Below are 24773 nucleotides of genomic sequence, written 5' to 3' on the forward strand. Positions count from 1 at the left end.
TGCCGCCACCCGGCTGTCACCTTTTAAAACAGCTGGGGGGTTTCTCGGCGTTCTCCCGAACCCGAACCCAAACTTTTCGGGTTCGGGTTCAGGAGGCTGTCGAGAAGCGCCGCCGTCTGGCTGTCACCTTCTGAAACAGCCGGGGGGGCTTCTCAGCGTTCTCCCGAATGCCGAACCTGGAAGTTCAGATTCGGGTTCCGGAGACCGCCGAGAAGCACCCAGCTGTTTCAGAAGGTTATAGCCGGGCGGCAGCGCCCAGCAAAGTGCCATTTTTGCAATCGGCGGTGGCGTTTTCGGCCGATCTGGAAGCTGGAAAGGAGGTGGGGAATCCCAATAGGGAATTCCATGGGCGGAGCTTTGACGTCACGAAGACATCCTTCCTGGAGGCCAGTGTGGTTTTGTCCTTTGTCCAGAGTGGAGGAAGTCCACCACGAGAGGGATCTCAGGACGACAGAAGGGATCAGAATGGAGCGTGCTGAGTTGCTGGTTCCTGATCTCTGGAATGGCAATAAAAGCCATTGGAGTTCCCTAGCATGGAGGCATGCCCGGGGAATGATACCAATACAGGATACCATCTTTCCCAGTAGGGAAGAAAGAGTGGAAATGGATACCTTTCTTTGGGATCTGACTTGAGCGATAAGCTCTTTGATACTAATCTTCCTTTCAGGAGAAAGGAAAACCTGAGATAGGTTGGAATCTATGACTGCCCCCAGGTGCTGAAGGGAGGTGGAAGGATGAAACTGACTTTTTTTTTAAATTAATGGAGAAACCATGCTCCTGTAGGAGAGACATGGATAACTGAAGATCTGTATGGGGGCCCTCTTTGGAGGGACTGTGAACTAAAATGTCATCCAAATAGCACAAAATATGAATGGCAGTTGCCCGGATATGAGCTGCCAGGGTGCCCAGGAGCTTAGTAAAGACTAGAGGGGCCGAGGACAGACCAAAGGGCATGGCCCTGTACTGATAGTGTTTGCCTTGAAAAGCAAAGCAGAGAAATCTGTGACCTTTTAAAATGGAAATGTGGAGATAGGCCTCCATAAGGTCTAAGGAGGACATGAAGTCCCCAGAGTGAATAGATGCCAGGATAGAGGACAAGGAATGCATCTTAAACTTTCTGTATTTGATATACTGGTTTAATCTTTTAAGATCCAAAACGGCTCTCCATCCTCCCGAGTTCTTAGGGACCATAAAGAGGACGGAATAGAAACCAAGTCCTCTTTGCGAGGAAGGAAGTGGCTGAATAGCCCTAATGGAGAGGAGATGATGGATCGCTTCCTCCATGCAGAGACGGGAGGAAGGGGATCTAGAAGAAGGGCACGAAATGAAGTGTTTGGGAGGAATGGAGATAAACTCCAATTGAGGTCCCCATGCCACTGTGGAAATAACCCAGGGATCCTTACAGGATCAACAACAGCTCTGGTGGGCTGAGCCACTGGAGGAGCTGCAAAGGAGGAGGACGAGGCTTGGGGGATGGTTTGAATCTCATCACCAGTAGACCTGAGGTCCTGACTGTTTCTGGAAGAAGTGCCTCTCTTGGGAATAGCAGAAGCCATGGCCTGACCTATTTACAGGGACAAGGTCTGGAGCCAAAAATTTGGGAGAAGCAATAGGCTGAACAATTTAAATCCCAAGAGGGAGGGGACCCAATCTCCTAGGCCAAAGAGCGTCTGCCCTCAAAGACAAGCCTGGATCAATCCAGACTTTGTGCCAGTGAGACCAGCAGGGCTAGGCCTCAATGATTAAGCAACCAAGGCACACTGGTTGAGAGGCCTAGCATGGGAGTACAAGCCTGAGACTCTCACAGCCTACTCTGGGCCACACGGCGGACTTTATGGTGCCAGATGGCCTGTGCGTGGGTGGGCAGTTGGTGCTGGTGTTACTGGACACTGAGGGCTTTTGCATCAAGAAAACTCAATAAAGAGTTAAACTAAGTCAAGGGGACAGAGCAAGTGCCCTTGTAAAGCGTCCCACTCCGCAGGAGGTGCCAAAATAAACCCAGCCAAGTAATAAAAACCTCCCAGCCGGGCAGAATAAGCAGAAGAAATATGCTGAATGAAGCGATAAGGCAAGGCAATTACGCAATTAACTGGAAGCCTTATCGCCGCTTCTCCACTCGGAGCCGAGCCCTGGAGAGCTGGCTGGAAGCCGAATTGCTTCGATACAATAGAAGGACTAATAACTTATCTTATTTTGCTGGATTTGGTAGAAAATGGGAAGGTGCTTGTTTAGAGAGGAGCTGAGCCACCACACATCCTGCCGGTAGGAGGACTGTTGTGGTTGGCTCTGGCCCAGCTCCTGTCCCAAGGAATGTGGAGGTGGATGCAGGATAAACATGAACATGTCATAGGCCTGTTTTATTGCCGACAGAGTCAGGTAGAAGAAGGTGGGGGTGACTTGGAAGAGGGGGGCTTGGCACACAGCCCAGGAAGTCAATCTCCATTATCTTCGGTCGATTCGGATGAAGAAGTATTAGACCCACGCAGGCGCAGAATTATGCATAGAAGAGACCAATTGAAGAAATATTACAGGATATAAGAGTGTTTGGGTGGGGCTCCAGCAATTAGAGCTGCTGATATAAATAGCAGCATGCTGGCTTGGCTGTTGTGGAAGATTATCTGATCGTTGTTTCTTCAGGACCATGCCTTGCTGTTTCTGGACTTTGTTGATTTTTCACGACTTTGAAACCAAAGCAGAGCAAAGTGTGTGTGTCTCACTTTGTGGAAGAAGGAGGGCTGTGACATTTTTTCACAGCTGCTAGCTAAGTACTTAAGGACTGATTAAGGGGATTGTACAGCCTAAAAGATTGTTTTGGGAAGAGTGCTCTTTGCAATACAAAAAGAGTGCTTTGTTTCTTTTGAATTTTGTGATAAAATACATTGTTTTTGAACTTTCAAGTGTGTGTATGTCTGAAATTTTTACCCTTGAATTTTCGGGAAACTCATACCATAGAGCCTGGCAGAACAAGGACTGAGCAAATTTTGGGGAAGGGGAGGATCCAGCAATCTTTTTAAAGACAGGCTCAGTCCTATGCGGATTGGACAGTGAGCAACCCATATGACTGTTGGACCCGCTCCTACAGTACGGAGAAAAGGGGCTTAAAGGACATGGTATTAAATTGTGTAATTCTAACACACTGACAAACGTGTTCATAAATTTTCAGAGCCTTATACTTAAGCTCTCAGAAAAACAGAATGACAAATTTGGAAGAGACCTTGGAAGTCATCTAATCAAATTCCCTGCTCAAGCAGGAGACTATACCTCTTATGACCCAGGTGGTCAAGGCAAGGCATGCCTCTAGAGCAGGGCTGTCAAACCTGTGGGCCGGATGTGTCATACACTATCTATGCCCATACCCAGTTTAACAAAGGGGTGGAGTCCCAATGGTGATGCCCTGATGATGCAAGTTTACACCTCTGCTATAGAGAGTGCTTTATTGCTCTAAGTAAATGTTCCAACAAATGGCCCTCCAATGACTGGTAAGGTTCCACCCCGTGCTACGCTGAAGGCAGCCAGCCTCAGTCCTCCAAACAATAGCCACAGTGCTTAAAAAATAACTTTTATAGATCATTTATAATTAGTTATGATCTTTGCAGTATCCCTCGATCACATGAATGCCACTACAGTCAATATGCATTGTCTTGTGATCATGCCAGCAGTGAGAAAGGATCAAACAAAGGAGAGATCAGAAATCACTTGCTTTTTTTCCTATCTGCCCTCCCACAAGACAAATGGATTTCAAGAGAGTAGCCTATTTTTGTAGCATGCCCACTGCTCCCAGTTCTAGGCTGTGGTGTAAACTGCATTGTTTTTAAAACACACAAGAAAATAAGTAGGTAGTTCAGCATCCTAAAGGGTGAGCATTTAGGAGGCAAACAAACACTGAAGATGTGAAATTGACTAGGATTGTCTCTTTCAAATTGAAAATCACAATTGTGGTCATGTGATTTCTGATTTAGTGCTTAGTGGGAGTTGCGGGACCTAATTAGGTTTATTAAGCAAGGGCTATTTATAATATGTTAAAAGCTCATTCTAGGGCTGAGGACTTCTTATCTGTTGTAGGTGCAATATTTTATCTGAAGCTTTGTTTATAACATCAATTAGGTCTCATTCCTTTTAAGCAAGGGAGTTGGACAAAATTGATAACCACTTTAATACCATAATAACAATGCAGGAACAGAATGCTAAATATAATTAGAAATGCACAACATGATAGTAAATGCCTGACCAAGGGCAAAAGGGGAGTTTGGTGAGAAAATGTTCAAACATTTTTGACAAGAAAACTTGGCATATTTCCAAAACTTTGTAAAAATGGACTGTATTCATACCAATCACATAATAGTAACTTTTTTCATATTTTTCATTTTAGATGAAAATGATCACATGCATAAGTAAATTGACATAAAGCAAGAAAAATCTGTAATTTCTTTATCTACAGTATAGTCATTCCACGTCAAGTGGACCAATTTTAAAGATAATCCCCACCTTAGCATCTCAGATTTTGATGAAATTTGGTACATAGTTTCTTTATGATATAAAACTATGCTGTGTAAAACTTTAGTTCAAAAGACTAAAAATTGAGAGTTCTAGGAGAACTCAAGTAAAGGGTTGCAAAATGCTGAGCCCACAAAAAGGAGTCCTCAAAAAGGACTATCTCCTAGGCAGCATCTTTTCTCCCAGTATCCTAAAGTAATTCCACATACCATTACAAACTTTTTCATTCTAGAAAAATATTTTGGGTGAAAAAAAGCATTGATTTGTAAAAACAAAATATTTGGCTCTAATATAGTGGGAGTAGAAGCCGATTTATGTCTACCTGCTTTTATTGCAGGAATCTTGTTGTGAGCTGCCCCGAGTTTGCGGAGAGGGGCGGCATATAAATCCAATACATCTAATATAATATAATCTTAATTGTCCTTCTATGAATCCATGACCATGCATTAAATTTTGAACTCCAATCTCAGCTTTTAATGAATCAATACTGAAGTCAATACTGAAATCCGTCTGTGTGGAACTTTTTTTTTTACTGTTCTTAATCTTCAATAAATAACCAGGAACATAAATAAATGTTAAGAGTTATTATTTCATCAAATTTCCCACTTATAAATATTTATTTATCTTCCCTATGTTTCAGAATCTTTCGAACCTTGAAATTTATACTAGCTTTGAAAATATATTAATGCATTAACTAAGTAACTACATAATCAGATCAATAAAGCAACTGTACAGTAACATCACTATGAAGGCTCTCACTTCTTAGTTTTATTAATATCTGGCACAGCAATAAATTTAAATAGACAAACTCCAATTTTGCATTATTATAAAATAACTCCCAAAATAAATAAGGCAGCTAATATTCCATTTATAAGATCCCATAATAGATATATTGGGACCATGTAATAAAGGTAGACCTTCAGTTATGATTATTTGTTCAGTAACTGTTTACAATTATGACAATGCTGAACAAAGGGATGTAAGAACAGGATTCAAAGTTCTGGCTGTTGCAGTACATCCGCAGTTACATAAACAAAATCCAGGTGCCTGACAACCAGCTCATATTTTTGAACAGTTGAAGCATTCTGCAATTATTTGATCTCCATTTGAAATTTTCTCTACCAGTTTTCCCCAAGCAAAATCAATGGGAAGCTGGCAAGGAAGATCATAATGCCTGTACCCTCTTTGCACAACCAAACGGTGATTATACATACAGTCACACACCATGCTCTCATTCTACGGTCTCCCTCAGATTACATGTACTCTATGACCTCTGTCCACAGCCTCGCTATAATTGCAGAAATACATGCATGTGCTATGTACTTTCTTTCCTCGATCTTCCTGTGATCGTAAATATGCACACACATACCTCACACCATCTTGCTACAATCATCCTGTGATGGCAACATAGAAACACTATGCCCTCATTTCACGGTCTTCTTGAACTTGTGCCATCCCAAGTACCCTTTGCCCTACCTATATGTAGCTTGTACTAGGGGAGCTGCCGGTTTGGACTGGTTCTTTAGAAGCAGTAGCAGAAATACCGTCACTCGCCGAACTGGCACCAATGACTGGCAATCCACGCTCTCAAAACGATTCTCCAGTCACCGCAGCTTGCAAAACTGATCTCTGCACATACACAAACATTTAAGTGCATGCGCAGAGGGTCCTTTCCAGGTAATGTGATGGGTGCACATGTGAGCAAAGTATGTGCGCATGTTCAAAATGTGCACTTCCGTCGCAATGCCATTATATTGTAGTATTGTCATGTCAAGTTCATTGTCATGGCACAAGCATGCCCACAAAGCAGGGGTGGGCAACCATCAGCCATGAGCAACTTTATGACCTGTGGACTTCATCTCCCAAAATACCTGAACCAGCCATCATGTCAGCCACCCCGCCACAAAGGATGGCGTTTACGATGTAATATTGTGTTTGTTAATAACCACTGCTCACATTTATTTACTTTCACATTTATTCAAAGCTCAAAATAACTTGGGGGTGGGGGTTGACATGAAATCAATTTATACTACAAATTTATAGCCTACTTTTAACTTTCCACACAGATACCAAGAAAACAGTAAAAAAAGAGTAATAACAATTTAATAATATAAAAGTTGTAACTCTCCGAAAGTGCATATATAGACCAAATGCTTTTTTTAAGATGGAGGTATTTTTAAAAATCTTATAAGGAAAAATTCTCAATTTTTAAAATAACAGATTTTCTCGCTCCCCAGCCGAAAAGGCACAAAGGGGAGAGGGGAGGAAAGACTTCCCTGGCCCCCGTCCCCTCCCCCATCCTTTGCACCAAAACACCCTCTTCCCCCCCCCCAGTCAAGAGGCTGCAGTGGGGTCTGGCCGGGAGTGAGGGGCCAGAAGGAGCTTCCCCGGGAAAGGGGTCCCACCAGAGGACAGGCAACTGTGGAAGGGAGGGAGGGGGGATCTTTCAAGGAGGGGTGGGGGCTTCCCATCTCCTCCGAGCCACAATCACGGCTAGCGCAGGAATTTCTTTCCTTTGGGGCTTCTTTCCCACTTGGTGCCAGGAACTTTTGGATGCTTTTCAGGAACCCTAGGAAGGAACCCCGCCTTTATAAGGGGTCTCCCCAGTGTTGCCAAGCAAAGGGTGGGTGGCCCCTGTCTCCCCTCCCTCCAACCCAGGATTTCCCTCCAGTAAAGAAGCTGCTGGTGGCATTGCTGGGGATTCCGTGCAGGGGGCTGGTGGGGATGGGCATTTTGGGCCCCCTCCAGGGAGGGAGATACAAGCCTCCCCGCTGCTGGTTTTGTCTGTGTGTCTATCTGGGAATCCCATGTTCTTAAGGCTTGGGTGGGATATTGTTGGTGCGGTGTTGTGGTTGCGTGTTGCATGCGGGTGAAAGACAGCAGTGGAGGGGGAGGGGGAGGCATGTCCCCGAGCACACCAACACCATGACCGACCCCCTTCCCTCCTTTTTTTCTCATTCTCTGTGTGCGTTTGTCACGGCCTTGGTCTCTTCCACCTTATTCCTTCCACCCTCGTCCCTCCGTGGGCCAGATAAATGGCCTCAGCGGGCCGCATGCGTCCCACGGGCCGTAGCTTGGGGACCACTGCTTTAGAGTCATCGGCAAATAGGCAAACCTTCCCTACCAAACCTTCCCCTATGTCACTTGCAATCATATTAAAAAAAATAGGACCCAGAACAGAACCTTTTGGCACACCGCTTGTAACCAGTCTCTGCTCAGAATACTCGCCATTAACAACTCCTCTCTGATGTTTATGCTTCAGCCAGCTGCAAATCCACTGAACTATCCAGGGATTAAGTCCAATCTTCACTAATTTATCTATCAGCTCTTTATGTGGAACCATATCAAAGGCTTTGCTGAAGTCCAGATAGGCAATATCCACGGAACCACCTTCATCCAACAACTTTGTGACATAGTCAAAGAAATCAATGAGATTAGTCTGACATGATTTGCCATCAGTAAAGCCATGCTGGTTTGGGTCCAATAAGTTATTGGCTTTTAGATGCTGATTTATCCTCTTTTTGAGTAGTCTCCATCATTTTAACTACATCTGATGTCAAGCTAACTGGCCTGTAGTTACCAGCTTCTTCTCTACTGCCCTTCTTGTGAAAAGTCCATATAAAGAAAATACTGCAAAATACGTCATGAGCAACCACACCCATAGGGTGTCATAATTTGACTGCAATACATGGGAAAGATAGATGCAATTAGGTTTCTTTTCAATAATCTAAAATTTATCTATATTGGTATTAGGATACAATCATTTAGGCTGGAACCTTTTCAGTTTTTGAACTATTCTGATTTCCCGTATTAAATAGGAGTGGCCATCTCTACATTTCCATTGCTGTGAAGAAATTATTAGGAGTGAATTATACATACATAATTCTAAAAAGAACAGTGACATAGCAAAATAATTTTTTTAAAAAAATAATCCTCCTAATTACAGACTGCTATATTTCCATCAATCTCAACTGTCAATTCCTGCAGAGAGATGTGATCACATGTAGAACAGGCATTGTCACAAGCACAATAAAAAGAAGAGCAATAAAGAACAATAAACGATAGGTTAGAATTCTAATGTGCCAAAACAATCAATTTCTGATGTTGAAACATAGCTTGGATTGATTAGAACAGTCTTCTTACCATCTATAAATCACTATTTTTTTTCTGCAAATCATTCAATGCACCATCAGAAAATTCTCAGAAAGCACAAAGAAGTCTTTTATCCTGTTCTACGGTGCACCACCACCACCTGCTGTTTATTTCAGCATCTTACACTAAGAAACAAATAATAGCTAGCTTCCCGGAAACTATTTTTTACTGATTCAATTGCAGCAAACTATTAAAGTTCATTAAGGGAACAGATTCTTCAGAGAGGGGCGGCATACAAATCTAATAAATTATTCTTATTCTTATTATTTAAAATTACCATTTTGCTTTATTTTAAAAAAATCAAATTCCCATACAAAAGGAGAAATGTGAAAGATACAGCATGCATATCTTTTCAAAAGCCAAAAGCTTAGATCCCTCCAAAATAATGAACAAAATAATGAACAAAGTGAGCATCCCCTACTGTTTTCCAAATAGACATATTCTTTTAATACAGTCTACGCATAGACCTCTAAAACACATAAATTGAAGTTCCAGTGTCCATCACTTTTATGCCACATTATTTTTGGCCTTTAATACAGAGAAGCCTCTTGAAGTAGAATCAATATTATTGAAAGAAATCAACAAATTTGGAAATGTAGCAGATTTAAAAATAAACATAAAACTAAAAAAAATAACCAAAAATCTAACAACTATACAAAACCAAACAATCAAACAGAAGAGAGTTTAGAAATCCAAATTGTTAGACAAGTAAAGTATTTAGGGATAATTTTTAAAAAAATAATATGTATTTATTAAATTTTTTCGGTTTTTAAAAAAACAATACATGATCATATTTAAAGATGAATCTACATCATATATACATTCCTATCGACATTATCCTTTAATTGCTTTTAGATTTCTTGATGTTTTATTTTAATGTTTAGTTTGAGTTTCTTTTTTTGTGTCCATTCGTACCATTTTATCCAGATTTCATAATAGTCCGATTCTTTTCGATTATTGAGCTCCATTGTCAATCTGTCAATCTCTGCGCAGTCTTATATTTTCTTGATGATCTCGTTGTCTTCAGGTATTTGTGGGTTTTCCAGTTCTGTGCAAATACAATCCTTGTCGCTGTTGTTATGCGTAGGCTTAAATATTTTACATTTTTAGAATAAGTCCCTCTCATAATACTCAGTAGAAAAAACTCTGGTGTATATTCCATTTTTGTGTTTGTTATTTGACACAACCAATTATTTATTTATTTCCAATATTTTCTTGTCTCTGGACATAACCACCATAGATGAAAAAAGGTGCCTTGAGTCTTATTACATTTCCAACACATTGGGCTGTAATTTTTGTGTATTTTGGCTAGTCTTTTGGGTGGGAGATGCCAACGGTATAACATTTTATATTGGTTTTCTTTGTATGTTGTAGATTTTGTTAGTTTGATATTTCTCTTCCAAATCTGTTCCCATTCCTCTCTATATATATATATTATGGCCAACATTTTTCGCCCAAGCAATCATTGTACCTTTGACTATCTCCTCTGGTCTTTCATATTCCATCAAATATTTATATATTTTTGATATTGCTTTTTCTTCCAGGCCTGTCAATAGTTTATCTAGTGGTTGGGTGGTTCTTTCTATACCTGTTTGTTCCATATCCTTTTTATATCTAGATTTAATTTAATTTGTAGATATGTCCACCAATCTATATTTATGTTTTGTATTATTAATTCTTCCCTGTTTTTAAGTTTACAGTTCGTATCTAATATTTCTTTATATTTGATTTTTTTTTTTTTGTCGTTTCTATTGCATTTGGGTATATAAGAGCTTCCATTGTGGATATCCAATTTGGTATTTTTATATAATGTTTATGTCTTATCTCTTTCCATGTTTTAAGTAAAGATTGTCTGATTAGATGTCTGTTAAAGTATTTTGATGTTTTATCTCCTATGTCCCATAAATAAGCATGCCAACCTTTCTCTAAATCATGGCCCCTTAATAATTCCTGTATTTCGGGGAAACTACGGAATGGTTGCCTGAGAGGTCCCACCAGGACCGAGGATAAGGCTGCCAGATGCAGACGGGTGGTGTTGGCTGAAAGATTTTGGTGAAAACCTCTCATGTGGATGGGAACGCAGATGGGGAGAGGCCTTCCTGAGTACATCATTAGTGGAACTTAGACCAGGTATGGTTGTAAATCCTGTTAATGGAAATTCTTCTTGATTTTAAAATTACTTCCACTGCATCTGGGTCATAGCCTTGTAGGTCTAAGTCACGCTGGATAACAGCCAAGTGGTGAGGTGGAACCACTCTGGTTCTGGATGGTGAGAGATCCCCTGCTCCAACATATCCCCCGAAACGGGGAGTCGTCATGGGGCCTGGACGGAAAGCTGTTGGAGGTCCGTGAACCATGGACAGCGAGGCCAGTGAGGGGCTATCACAATCACTTGGGCCTCTTTGAGGATTATCTTGTGAATGACGTCTGGTAGGATACGTATTGCGGGGAAGACGTAAAGCAGTCCCCGAGGCCAAGGAGTTCTGAGAGCGTTGGTTGCTTCCACTCCCAGGAATGGGAACCTGGAATAGAAGCGAGGGAGTTGCGTGTTAGTTGCAGTTGCAAACAGGTCTTGCAACGGGTGACTGAATTTGAGGCAGATCTGCTGGAACAGGTCCGGATGGAGACTCCATTCTCCTGGATCCAGAGTCGACTGGGAGACCCAGTCTGCTTGGATGTTGAGGACTCCCGATATGTGGTCGGCTGAAAGGGACTGTAGATGTCTCTCTGCCCAGAGACCCAGTTTCAGAGCCTCCTGCATCAGAGACTTTGGATCAGGTGCCCCCTTGTCGACAGATGTAACTCTTGGTGGCCATATTGTCTGTTAGAATCAGCACATGTTGGTTGATGATGTGTGGTCTGAACTTCTTGAGGGCTAGTGACACTGCTCTCAGTTCTAGCCAATTGATTAGCTGGGATGACTCCTTTGCCAACCACGTGCCTTGGGCTATTAGACCCGAAGCGTGGGCTCCGCAGCCCATCAGGCTGGCATCCGTGGTGATGGTAAACTGGACTGGCAACCTGAACAGGGACCCCTTGACCAGGGCGGAGAAAGTCCACCAAGAGAGGGATCTCAGAACGGTGGGAGGAACAGAGATGGAGTGAGTCGAATTGCTGATTCCCAATCTGTAGAATGGCAACAGAAGGCATTGGAGTACCCTGGCGTGGAGCTGTGCCCATGGAATAACCCCAATATAGGACACCATCTATCCCAGTAGGGAGGAGACAGTGGCGACAGAGGACTTCCTTTGAGATCTGATCTGGGAGATAAGCTCCCTGATGCTGTTCTTCCTCTCTGTGGAGAGGAAAACTCTAGATTGTCTAGAATCTATCACTGCTCCCAAGTGCTGGAGGGTAGTAGAGGGATAGAGCTGACTTTTCTTGAGATTGATAGAAAACCCATGATCCTGTAGGATAGGCATGGAAGATTGGAGATCTAAGCAGGTACCCTCTTTGGAGGGACCGTGGATTAAGATATCATCCAAATAACACAAAATATGAATGGGAGTAGCCTGGACATGGGCCGCTAGGGCACCCAGGAGTTTAGTAAAAAATCTAGGGGCCAAGGACAGACCAAAAGGCATAGCCCTATATTGATAGTGGAAGGCAAAGCGGAGGAAATATCTATGGCCCTTGATAAGAGGGATGTGGAGATAAGCCTCCGTAAGGCTCAAGGAAGACATGAAGTCTCCTGGATGGATGGATGGATGGATGGATGGATGGATGGATGGATGGATGGATGGATGGATGCTAAAATGGAAGATAGAGAATGCATCCTAAATTTTCTGCATTTAATGAACTGGTTCAATCTTTTGAGATCTAAGATGGCCCTCCATCCTCCTGAAGTCTTAGGGACCATGAAGAGGATGGAGTAAAACCCTAGGCCTCTCGGGGAAGAAGGGACAGGCTGGATAGATTTAATGGCGAGGAAGTGCTAAATAGCTTCCTTCATACAGAGGAGGGAGGAAGGAGATCTGGGAGCCGGGCATGAAATGAAATGTTTGGGGGGCATGGAAAGAAATTCCAACTGGAGTCCCTATTCGACCGTGAAGATAACCCAAGGGTTCTTACAGGAATGGCTCCAGGCCGAGGAGAACCAGGCCAAGCACCGCCCAATGGGAACAGAAGATCAATCACCATCTGGTCCTTTTTGAGGCCCTTGAAGAGGAAGAGCCCCTCTGATAATGGGAACCTCTGCCCCTGGAGATCCTATCTGTTTGGGAACAAAAACAGGGGTTATACTGACTCTTAAATGTTTAGCTGATTGTTCATGAATTTTTTGGAGAGTTCTATCCTTTCTCTTTTCAGCTCTGGTGAGCATAGCCACTGGAGGAGCTCAAGAGATGGATTCAATTTCATCTCCAGAAGGCCTAGAGTCCTGTGTATTCCTGGAAGAAGTGCCTCTCTTGGGAATAGAAGAAGCCATGGCCTGATAGATTACAGGGACAAGGTTCTTGAGCCAAATTGGGAGAAGGAACAAGTACTAGATAAAAGAATTCTCAAGAGGAAGGGGAGGGCCAAAGTTCCTAGGCCCAGGAGCGTCTGCAGCTCAAAGACAATCTGAATCAATCCAAAGTTCGTGAGTACAGATAGGCTAGGCCTCACTAAATACACAACCAAGGCACACTGGTTAAGAGGCTAAGCGAAGCAGTAATAGCCTGAGACTCTCACAGACTACTCTGGGCCACATGGTGGACTTTATGGTGCCAAGCAGCTTGCACGTGGGCAGGCCGCTGGTACCGGTATTACTGGGCGCTGAGGGCCTTCGCGCCAAGAAAAAACTCCACTAGAGATTTAGAACTAACTCCAGGGGACATCACAACAGCCCTTGTAACACGTCCCACTCTGCAGGAGGTAGAAACAAAACCAGGAATCACGAATAACAAAAAGAAACCTCCCAGCCGGGCAGATTTCAGGAAATAAATACAACCGGCAGCAGCAAGATCAGAGCAATTGTGCAATCGGCATTTGAGCCTCACCACGGCTTCTCCATTTGGAGCCAAGCCCAGGAGGGCTGGCTCGAAAGCTAAATACTTAGTTTGGGCATAGAATAACAATAGAATAATTACATATCTTTTTGTTTAGGATTGCAGTAGGGAGAGTAGAAGGGAAGGTGTTTGGAGAGGAACTGAGCCCCCACGCGCCCTGCCGGTAGGAGGACCAAGCGAATTGTGAGAAGGGGCGGATCCAGCTATCTTTTAAAAAGACAAGGCTCAGTGGTATGCGGATTGGACAGTGAGCAACCCACGTGACTGCTGGACCCGCTCATTTAGTACAGAGAACCAAACTATTAGCAAGCAAAGCAACCAGTTTTAGAATTTATAATGAAGATATCAACATGGTAGATAACTTCTGCCTTTTAGAATCAATCATCAATAATAAAAGAACGAACTTTCAGTTTTTGAATTTTGGTGTTGCCTTGTTCATAATGTCTAATGCTACCATCCAGGGGTGTTTTTTTTTAAGTAAGATCAACATTTTAATGCCATTCTGATTTAGAAACATAGAAACATAGAAGACTGACGGCAGAAAACATAGAAGACTGACGGCAGAAAAAGACCTCATGATCCATCTAGTCTGCCCTTATACTATTGCCCTTATACTATTTAGCATTGTTGTTTTATTGTCCATAATGTTTAATGCTATCATCCAGGGTTTTTTTTTAAGTAAGATCAACATTTTAATGCCATTCTGATTTAGCATTGTTGTTTTATTATATTATTGTTAATTATTCAGAATAAAGTTCTCTGAGTTGGGTAACCTCATAAGTACAATTTATAATTAAAATATGACTCCTGAGACTACTACAGACGGGCAAGTACACAAACCAAAGGATTGTTGAACAATTCAACCCAGAATCCTCATTAGAGGCATAAATGATCAATCTCAAATTCTCCATTATGAAAAGACCTAGTTCTCCTAGAAAAGGCTATGATAGCGAGGTGGATAAAAGGAAAGGAAAAGAGGACAACCAGCAACAAGGTGCATAGACTCAATTACAGCAGCAATGGAAACATTCACTATTGGAAGACCAGGTTAGATTGTCAGGAAGAAAACTGTATCTATGTAATTGCTAAGAGTCAACACCAACTTGATGGCACAATCAGTAACTATGTCACATAATTCCAACCTCAATTGTCATGAACTGTGACACTGATATTCAGCAATTCCATCACTGAATTCTGAAGGTTACAAAAGTTACAGAAAGAGTTGAAGGCTGCAGGTGATCCATTCCTGCCTCTCTCTTCTTCTTTTTTTTGGGGGGGGGGAGTATCATGCATTTACTGTTTCTACAAATAACTCAAGAGGGTGAATATATCCTCCTCTTATTTTTTTCTACAGCAACAACCTTGTGAGGTGAGTTGGGCTGAGAGTGTGATTGGCAGAGGGTCGCTCAGCTGGCTTTGATAGCTAAGGTGGGATTAGAATTCATGTTCTCCTAGCCTAGAGCCTAAACTACTGACAGTAAAAATACAATTACTGAGGCAAAAATGAAGCATGGTACTGGAAAAAGAAATGTAACCACCAATTGGTAAGGACAAGTCATAAGTACAGATGAAGCCACCTTAATAAGCTGATATCCCATTAAATAACAAAGGCCAATCTACCACATCAAAAGAACCTAAGTATCTTAGAAATAAACTTCAACCATGATCTATTTTTAAAAAATACTTATTTTGAAAATATAAAAAAGAGCATCAGTCTAGCATTAATTAATATATCTTCAATTCTTACCTCTGTTTAGAAGGTGTGCTAACCAAAGCAGATTCTTCTTTAAAAGAAATTTTCCAGGATTCATCTGGTTTATGGTCACTCTGGCCCAGTTCTTCCATGACCCAGTCACGTAAGTCTTCTGGGATGTTACTCCAAGCTCTTTTTGAACTTGGTTCATCAAAATAGATTGACTAGATTTTCAAAATAGAATATTGAAAAAAAAATATGTTTCACAATGTAAGTACTGTACAGTGGAACCCCGACATAAGAGCTGCTCTACTTAAGAGCAACTCGAGATAAGAGCTGGGAGGGGAGAGATATTTTTGTTCTACTTACAAGCCCAAATTCGAGATACAAGCGCCAAGGAGCTGTCTCCTGAAGCCAAACGCTAACTTCCGCGTTCGGCTTCAGGAGACAGCTGCGAAGCGGCGCGCGTGTTTTAAAAGGTTGCAGCCGGCCTGGGGGGCTCGGGGGGGTGCTTGCAGCTTTCTTTCTTGCTCTTTTTCTTTCTCTCTTTTACCTTCCCTTCCTCTATTTCTTCTTTTCTTTCTCCTTCCCACCTTCTTCCCTCCCTCCCTTCACTCATTCCTCTCTTACTCTCCCCTTTCATAAGTTTCCTTGCTTCCTTCCTCTGTTCCTGTCCCTTCCCTCTTTCCTTCCTTCCTTCCCACCCTCCGTCCATTCATTCACCCATTCCTCTCTTGATCGCTTAAAGCCGGTCCCTGGTGCAAAAAGGGTTGGGGACCTCTGTCCTACAGGATTGGGTGGCAGAGAAGTTGAACATATGTAAATTTAAAAGTTTAAGAAAGTTTACAAGTTAAGTGAAAGAAACTTTATTATTCATTTATATGTACATGTACATTTCTTCATTAAAAACATGTCTTTCTGCATAATTTAGACTAACTTTGTGAGTTTTTTGAGGGCTGGAACCAATTAAAATTATTTACATTAATTCCTATGGGGAAAAGTCGTTCGAGATAAGAGCTGCTCGACTTAAGAGCCCAGGTCCGGAACGAATTAAACTCGTATCTCGAGGTACCACTGTATCTAGAAATAATCATTACTTTGTTTAATAAATTCCACAATAACTCTAAATACTAGGTAGCCATTGGATCCATTCAATAAACCACCATATATGATCTAAGCTCTCGACACAGTAGCACATTTCAATTTCCAATTAATACACCCTTTATTGCAAGTTTAAATCAGAAATATATTTGAATTTGCACAGGTTATTTATTTTACAAACCTCCCTATTAACATATCTAAATCTCCTAAACTATCATGACAGTACTGCACTATCAATAGACTCAGGCATATTCAAATACATGCAGTTCTGTCTGCTTTCATATTGCAGTAGTAAAATCTTTGGCTCATGTCTTCTCATACTATGTTTTCTACAAAAGTTCCCAAGACATTATTCATACCCCAGAATTCAAACTTTCCCTGATGAGTCCTGTGAATGCCTATGTTCAATATCTCTCATAAAAACAAGATTTAAGGGAAACTGCAGATGTGTTAAAATTACTGAAATAGCCTCCAGAATATGACAGAAATGAATAGTCACATAACCTGGTTTCATAGTTTATGCAACAAGGTCATGCTCAGCATCCTTGCTACCTGTCCTTGACCTAAATTTTCCCTTCTGCATCTTATCACATTTTATGGTGCTAAATCATATTTTAGTTCTTAGTATTAATGCTAGTCTATTCTAAATTAGTGGTAACATCATCCTGTGATGTATTATTCACAATAAGTATCTAGAGTAAACCCAGGCATTGATTTGGGACATTATTATGGGAGCTCTATCATAGGCATATGAATCTAGTACTTTTGCATTTTTATTGTGCCTCAAAGCAGTTTTCTTTCTTTTAGCCTAATTCTCAAGATGGGGATAATTGTTCATTACCCAGAGTTTTTGAATAACAGGGCAGCCATATAAATTGTATTAATAAAGAGGCCCTAATCAGTTCTCTCTTCCCATAAATAGAAATATGTAACATACTGATTTTAAATTATAGCAAAGAATTATATATTTACCATGTATGATGGAAGTGTTTTCAATATGCCTGATTCAGGTTTTTGTGTAAATGGTCCCTCCAACACTCCTCTTTTTAGCATATGAAGAAGCAGTTTTGCATACAAGTTTCTATTCTTTCTACCAACAATTCCTGTACCAGCACCTGAAGGCTCACAAAGTTTTTTAATCCAAACAGCACATCTGTAACGTTCTGAAGAAGGCAAAAGATACATTTAGGGAACAGAAATTAGTAACAATATTTCTCCATCCTGAAGTCAAACATGCAACTTCTTTATTTCAAGATAAAGATTACAAAACAAATGTTTTATTTATTTATTTGTTTGTTTGTTTGTTTGTTTGTTTGGATTTGTATGCCGCCTCTCTCCGAGAACTTAGGGCGGCTCACAGCATATATAAAAAACAGAACAATAATATAATCCAATTAGTACTACAATATTAAAAACAATTAAAAAGAGAAGATTAACCTAAAAAATTAACTTATTAACCAAACATTCAGCAATCATACTTAAGGCATTCAGTGGTCAGGGGAAGATCTAAGAGTCCCAAGCCTGGCAGCAAAGATGAGTTTTTGAGCTCTTTCAGAAGGCAAGGAGGGAGGGGGCAGTGCGAATATCTGGGGGGAGTTGATTCCTGAGGGCCGGGGCTCCCACAGAGAAGGCTCTTCCCCTAGGTCCCACCAACCGACATTGTTTGGTCGACGGGACCCTAAGGAGGCCAACTCTGTGGGACCTCACCGGTCGCTGGGATTCGTGCGGCAGAAGGCGGTCTCGGAGATAATCTGGTCCTGTGCCATGTAGGGCTTTATAGGTCATAACCAACACTTTGAATTGTGACCGGAAACTGATCGGTAGCCAACGTAGTCCGCGGAGTGATGGTGAGATGTGGGCATTTCTTGGAAGGCCCAAGACTGCTCGCACGGCTGTATTTTGGACAAGTTGAAATTTCTGAACACTCTTCAGAGGTAGCCCCATGTAGAGAGCATTGCAGTAGTCGAACCTCAAGGTGATAAGGGCATGAGTGACCATGAGCAAAGACTCCCTGTCCAAATAGGGCCGCAACTGGTGCACCAGGCGAACCCGGGCAAATGCCCCCCTCGCCACAGCTGAAAGATGATGTTCCAAAGTTAGCTGTGGATCAAGGAGGATGCCCAAGTTGCGAACCCTCTCTGAGGGGGGTCAATAATTCCCCCCCCCCCAGGGTGATGGATGGACAGATGGACGTGTCCTTGGGAGGCAGTACCCACAGCCACTCCGTCTTGTCTGGATTGAATCTGTTGGCACCCATCCAGACCCTGACAGCCTCCAGACACCGGCACATCACTTCCACTGCTTCGCTGAATGGACATGGGGTGGAGATGTACAGCTGGGTGTCATCAACGTACTGATGGTAACTCACCCCATGCCCTTGGATGATCTCACCCAACGGTTTCATGTAGATATTAAACAGCAGAGGGGAGAGAACCGACCCCTGAAGAACCCCACAAGGTAGGGACCTTGGAGACGACCTCTGCCCCCCCATTAATACCGACTGCGACTGACCAGAGAGGTAGGAGGAGAACCACCATAAAACAGTACCTCCCACTCCCAACCCCTCCAGCCGGCGCAGGATACCATGATTGATGGTATCGAAAGCCGCTGAGAGGTCAAGAAGCACCAGGACAGAGGATAAACCCCAGTCCCAAAGCAGTTTCCGTGCGGTAGCCGGGTCTGAATCCTGACTGCCGAGGGCCTAGATAATTGGCTTCTTCCAAGGACCGCTGGAGCAACACCACCTTCTCAACAACCTTCAAAGGGAAAGTTGGAGACAGGACGATAGTTATTAAACATGGCTGAGTCCAGGAAAGGCTTCTTGAGAAGGGGGTGCACAAGTGCCTCCTTGTACGGAGCCGGAAAAGACTCCTAACTCAAAGAAGCGTTGGTAATCTCCTGGACCCAGCTCCGTGTCACCTCCCTGCTGGCCGAGACCAGCCAGGAGGGACACGGGTCCAACAAGCAGGTGGCAGAACTCACAGCTCCAATGGCCTTGTTCACTTCATCAGGTGTCACCAGGTCAAACTCGCTCCAAACAGATGGACTAAGACGGGCCCCTGTCACCTTGACTGACTCGTTGTCAGTCGACTCTGCACTCCAATTGGAGTCAAGGTCAGTCAAGATCTGAGCGATTTTGTCTGCGAAAAATTTATTAAAAGCCTCAGCACTACTCTGCAAGGGTTCCCCAACTCACCCCTGATTAAGAAGGGAGCGGGTCACCCTAAACAGGGCAGCCGGGCGAGATTCTGCAGACGCAATCAGGCCGATATTATATGCACGCCTTGTCGACCTGATCGCCACTTTGTAAATCTCAATATGAGCTTTTACCAGTGTTCGGTCAGATTCGGATCTGGTCTTCCTCCAGCGCTTCTCTAGAGTTCTCTTCTGGCGTTTCATTTTCCGGAGCTCCTCGGTAAACCAAGGAAACCTCTAGGGTCTTTTGCCAGAGAGAAGTTGCAAAGGCACAATTCGGTCTAGAGCCTCCGTCACAGCCGTATTCCAGGCTGCAGCAAGCGACTCCGTCGAACTGTGGACAAGTGAATCAGGCAAAACCCCAAGCGCCCTTTGAAAACCTTCTGGATCCATCAGGCGTCTGGGGCGGAACCTCCTAATCGGTTCCGCCTCCCTGCGGGGAAGGATTGGAGCCTTAAAATCAAGCTTCAGAAGAAAATGATCTGACCATGACAATGGCAAAATTTCTAATCCCCTTAATATCAGATCATTACTCAACTGTCCCGAGAGGAAAACCATGTCGAGAGTGTGTCCCTTCTCATGGTTTGGGCCCTGAACTACTTGGGTCAGGTCCATGGTTGCCATGGTGGCCATGAACTCCTGCGCCAACCCTGAGGGTTCACTGAGTGACGGCAGGTTAAAATCCCCCAAGACAATAAGTCTGGGGGACTCCACCGCCAACCCGGCTACCTCCTTGAGCAACACAAGCAGGGCTGTTGACACGCAACTGGGAGGCAGGTACGTGAGCAACAAGTCCACCTGTACCCCTAGGTCCAACCTCATAAGAAGGGACTCACAACCCGCAATCTCAGGACCAGTGAGCCTACGCAGCTTGAAGGTCTTTTTGGCTATAATTGCCACTCCTCCCCCACTTCCCTGGGGTCGCGGCTGGTGCCACACTTGAAACCCGGCTGGGCAGATTTCCGAGAGAAGAACTCCCCCCTCTGGGCCCAGCCAAGTCTCAGTCACACACACCAAGTCTTTACTTCCCTCATCCAGAAGTAAATCCTGGATGAGGGAAGCTTTATTTATAGCAGGCCTGGCATTTAGTAGCAACAGCCTGAGCCCAGGGTCCGGATTATTATTACTTAAAATGTTGTGCAGAATATTATCCTTAAGTACCTACACAAGAAACATTAAGATGCCGAAGGTCTGACACATTTACTTCTAAGTTAGGACTCTTTTTTAAAATTAACTGCTACATGCTACATTAATTAACAGTTACATGCTACATTAATTTTAAATTAATTGGCAAATTAATTAATTTAATTAATTGCCTTTTTATTTTAGCGTATTTATTCATGTGAAAAGAAAATTATTCTTTCTCAGCTTGTTTAGCCAAAATATAACTCCTTTGAAAATTAAGCAAGTTCTTATACCAACTTCAGTAAGTAATGACTGACCCTTCCAACATTTAAAGGCACTAGGTACTGGGAAGCAGATACATTTTAACTTCCAAATCCATGGGAGAAATTCACATTATAGACTAATCCTAATAAGAAGATTGAGAGGATGGAAAATGTTTTGCTACATTTAATGACTGCATCCTTTTCCTCTGAAGATTCTGGGAATTTAACAGTTTTTCCAAACAAAAAGTTCTCCTTTTGTTCCTTTCTTTCAAGTTGAACTGAATAATAACACCTTCTCAGGTTTGCCAATGATTGCTTTCTATCCAACTCCTCTCATCACTGCACCAAGCTCTCTAATGTTTATTCTTATCCTTAATTCATAAGGTAATTTATAAATAAAATAAATTTAACTTAAGCATGTTAATGTTCTCCAAACTGTCTACCACTTTTATTTATGTACACTGCTCAAAAAAATAAAGGGAACACTTAAACAACACAATATCACTCCAAGTAAATCAAACTTCTGTGAAATCAAACTGTCCACTTAGAAGCAACACTGATTGACAATCAATTTCACATTCAACTTTGTATAGAACAAAGTATTAAATAAGAATATTTCATTCATTCAGATCTAGGATGTGTTATTTGAGTGTTCCCTTTTATTTTTTTGAGCAGTATATTTATATACCATATTTAAAAACTGCCCATTTCCTCAGAGAGCGACTCTGGGCAGAGTACAAATAGGTATAACACCAGTAACATAAAAATTGTATATAAATATTATAATAAAAACAATTAATACAGGAATAGTTAAAGTTCAAGATTAAAAAGGTGTAGGGGCGTCAGAGTACTAGCCAGCCAAATCGCTGCATGCTCTTCTGTGGGGCCCAAGCAAGTTGACATGAGCCAACCAAGCAATTACAAACTATCAGGAAGGTTGGGGCATGGCTCACCTCTATGGGAAGAAGGCTCCAAAGGGTGGAAGGGGCAACAGCAAAAAAAGCTCTTATTCTCGACCCTACCAGTTGCAATTCTTTAACCAGAAGGGTCCGCAAATACCTTCCCTGTCTGACCAAATGGGATGGGTCAATATAATGGAGTGAAAACAGTTCCAAAGGGAATCTGCTATGTATGACTTTAAAAAGCATACACACATTTTAAATTGGACCCAGATGCAAACTAACCCCCAAAGCAACTTGTGCAGCGCAGGTGTTACATGTGCTATTCTTGGGGCACCTACAACTACTCACATAGCCTGATTCTGTACCAGCTGAAGCTTCTGGATAATTTTCAATGGTAGACCCATCTAGCACACATTGCATTAGTCCAGACAGGAGATGACCAGAGTGTGACTGTTTGAGCAAAGAGCCTCCCTACCCAATAATGAGTGAAACTGTCACACAACATGAAATTGAGCAAACACTCTCCTAGCCATGAATGTTACTTGCTCTTCGAGTAAGGGCCATGAGTCTAGGAGGGTCCCTAGATTGCACACCTATCTGAGGTAATGCCAAACCATCCAAGAGCAAGATGGTAAACAAATCCCCCATCACCCACCCACAACCACTCCATTTTACCAAGGTTCAGCTGAAGTCTATTATTTCCTATCCAGAACCCCATAGCCCCAGGCACCACAAAACAACATCCACATCACTCACTTCATCCAGGATGGTGATACCTCACCCAATGGTGACAGATTATCTCATCTAACCATTACATGTTAAAAAGGAGAAGAGTCCTGTACATCTACAAAGTAAGAGACTGTGAACTGCAATTCTCATTTCCTATCAACACTAATTAGGACTGGTCTTAGAGAAAGGAAGTGGACCAGCAAAAATTCATCCCCAATTCCCTAAGTTGAGCCAAAAGAATACCGTGGTCGAATGTCATGAAATCCAGAGAGAAGTCAAGAGAAACAAGGATGGATAGATTACCTCCATCTCACTTTTGCCAGATCTAACAGTGCAACCAATGCCATGTCTGTAATGTATCTGGGCCCGAATGCTTACTGAAAAGGGGACCAGATAATCCATTTTAATCCGGGGGTTCTGGAGTTCCAGTGCTACCACCTTTTTGACCACTTCCCTTGCTCTATCACTTTTTATAATTGCACTAACCATGTTTTCCCCAAAATAAGACATTCCCTGATAATAAGCCCAGCCAGGCTTTTGAGTGCATAGCAATAAGGCCAAGAGCTTATTTCAAGGTTCAAAAAAATATAAGACATGGTCTTATTTTCGAGGAAACATGGTATATTTGAGATATGTATAAAACCACCTCATTTTGAACAAAGTATTTTTTAAAGGCTCCTTTATAAACTCTTTACTGTTTTTTTTTTAATAATAGTAAAGCAGCTTGTTTTTCAGAAAGGGCATTGTAATCAAATTTGGAATTTTGTAATCAAATTTTGAATTAATTTCTTGAAGTCTTCATCTTTCAACTTACTTCTCTTCAAAAGGCAACAGAAAAATGTATAAATGGTAAACTTATGGGAAGCAAAAGGCTTTCAACTGCACCTTAACACATGACATTTTCATGTTAAGATTGAGTACTTGTATCTCTCAGTCCATCTAAAAATTGCAGAGCTTTTATTTCTAACTCTGCAGCTCCTTTTCTTTCATCTCCAATTTTCTTAGCCTGCTTTGTTCCCTTAAATCTGTAAAGTTGAGGTGCATTATTTTTTCTGCTTTCTTCCTAAATATATGCCCTTTTGTCAGTAACTGGGTCATGTGTCCCATGTTCGAGTTTCTGCGCTTCCTATTCTATTACTAGTGCCACTTCTGGCAATTATTTTGATTGGTATCATTTTATACTAATTTATTTTTTCTGTTTAATAATCTTTTATGAACTTCGTCTGATGTTTCTATTTTTTTGTTTTTGCCCATTGCAAAATATATATTTCCTCAAACTTCCCTAAACGTCTGGTTCTTGGTTCCTCAAACTCTCCAACAATTTTTTTTTAAAAAACTTGTATTACTTTACAGTACCATCACATACATAAAATTGGTTTACTTGTTTAGAAATTGCATAATTTCTTCAATATTTATTTTGGGACTAAATAAATACATTTTGAAATCTCACTTGGTGCTACTTCAAATTGATAAACTAAAAAGTTACTGTTACTGAAATTTAAATTTAATTCAAGTAAACTTTCTCATAATTTTTTTCCTCATAAAGCACTAATTCGGGAGTGGAGTTATTACATTTTGTCTCCCGCTTACTCAGGACCAGCTGATTATGGACAATGGAATTTTTTTTAACAAAAATATTACATGAAATTAAAGATGAAGAATTTTGGGTTTTTTTACCAAAATTCTTCCTCTACCAATGCATTTCTTTCATTTTAAATATCACAGGCAATCTCCTATTATTATCTGAATAGTTTTACAATACTATAGGACTAGAACAGTTCAGTTACATCAGGTTCTTGCTTACTGATGAGCTAAAGCAAAGAGTATCATGGGATTATGCTTGGTTTCTCTCTCCTTCCAGGATAGTTACTACTTCCCCTTTCTCTTTTTCCTACAATGCAGAAAAATCTCTGTCTGTTTTGAAGAGTCTCCAGAGATACATGTGTGGATAACCCAAGAGTAAAAGAAATATGTAGTCCTCAACTTATAACTGTCTATTTAATGACTGTTCAACAGCACTGGGAAAAGTGATTTAAGACTGTTTTTCACTTATGACCATTGTGCATTCCCATGGTCATGTAATCAAAATTCAGATACTTGACAACTGATTTATATATAATGACAGTCAATG

General features: G+C 41.8%; 1 protein-coding gene across 8 annotated transcripts in view; it reads right to left on the reverse strand.

The window, feature by feature from the left end:
• CEP112 (centrosomal protein 112) overlaps positions 1-24773 on the reverse strand; it is a 346088-nt gene that overhangs the window by 311793 nt on the left and 9522 nt on the right. For all 8 annotated transcript variants that reach the window (XM_070740313.1, XM_070740316.1, XM_070740309.1 and 5 more), the window contains exons 3-4: positions 17401-17591; positions 15382-15551 (exon numbers count right to left, since the gene is read on the reverse strand). In XM_070740313.1, the coding sequence (XP_070596414.1) occupies positions 15382-15551; positions 17401-17591 (361 nt within the window). The remainder of the gene's footprint in view (positions 1-15381; positions 15552-17400; positions 17592-24773) is intronic.

This window comes from Erythrolamprus reginae, chromosome 2 (assembly GCF_031021105.1).
Source record: "Erythrolamprus reginae isolate rEryReg1 chromosome 2, rEryReg1.hap1, whole genome shotgun sequence".
In the NCBI taxonomy this organism is placed as follows: Eukaryota; Metazoa; Chordata; class Lepidosauria; order Squamata; family Dipsadidae; genus Erythrolamprus; species Erythrolamprus reginae.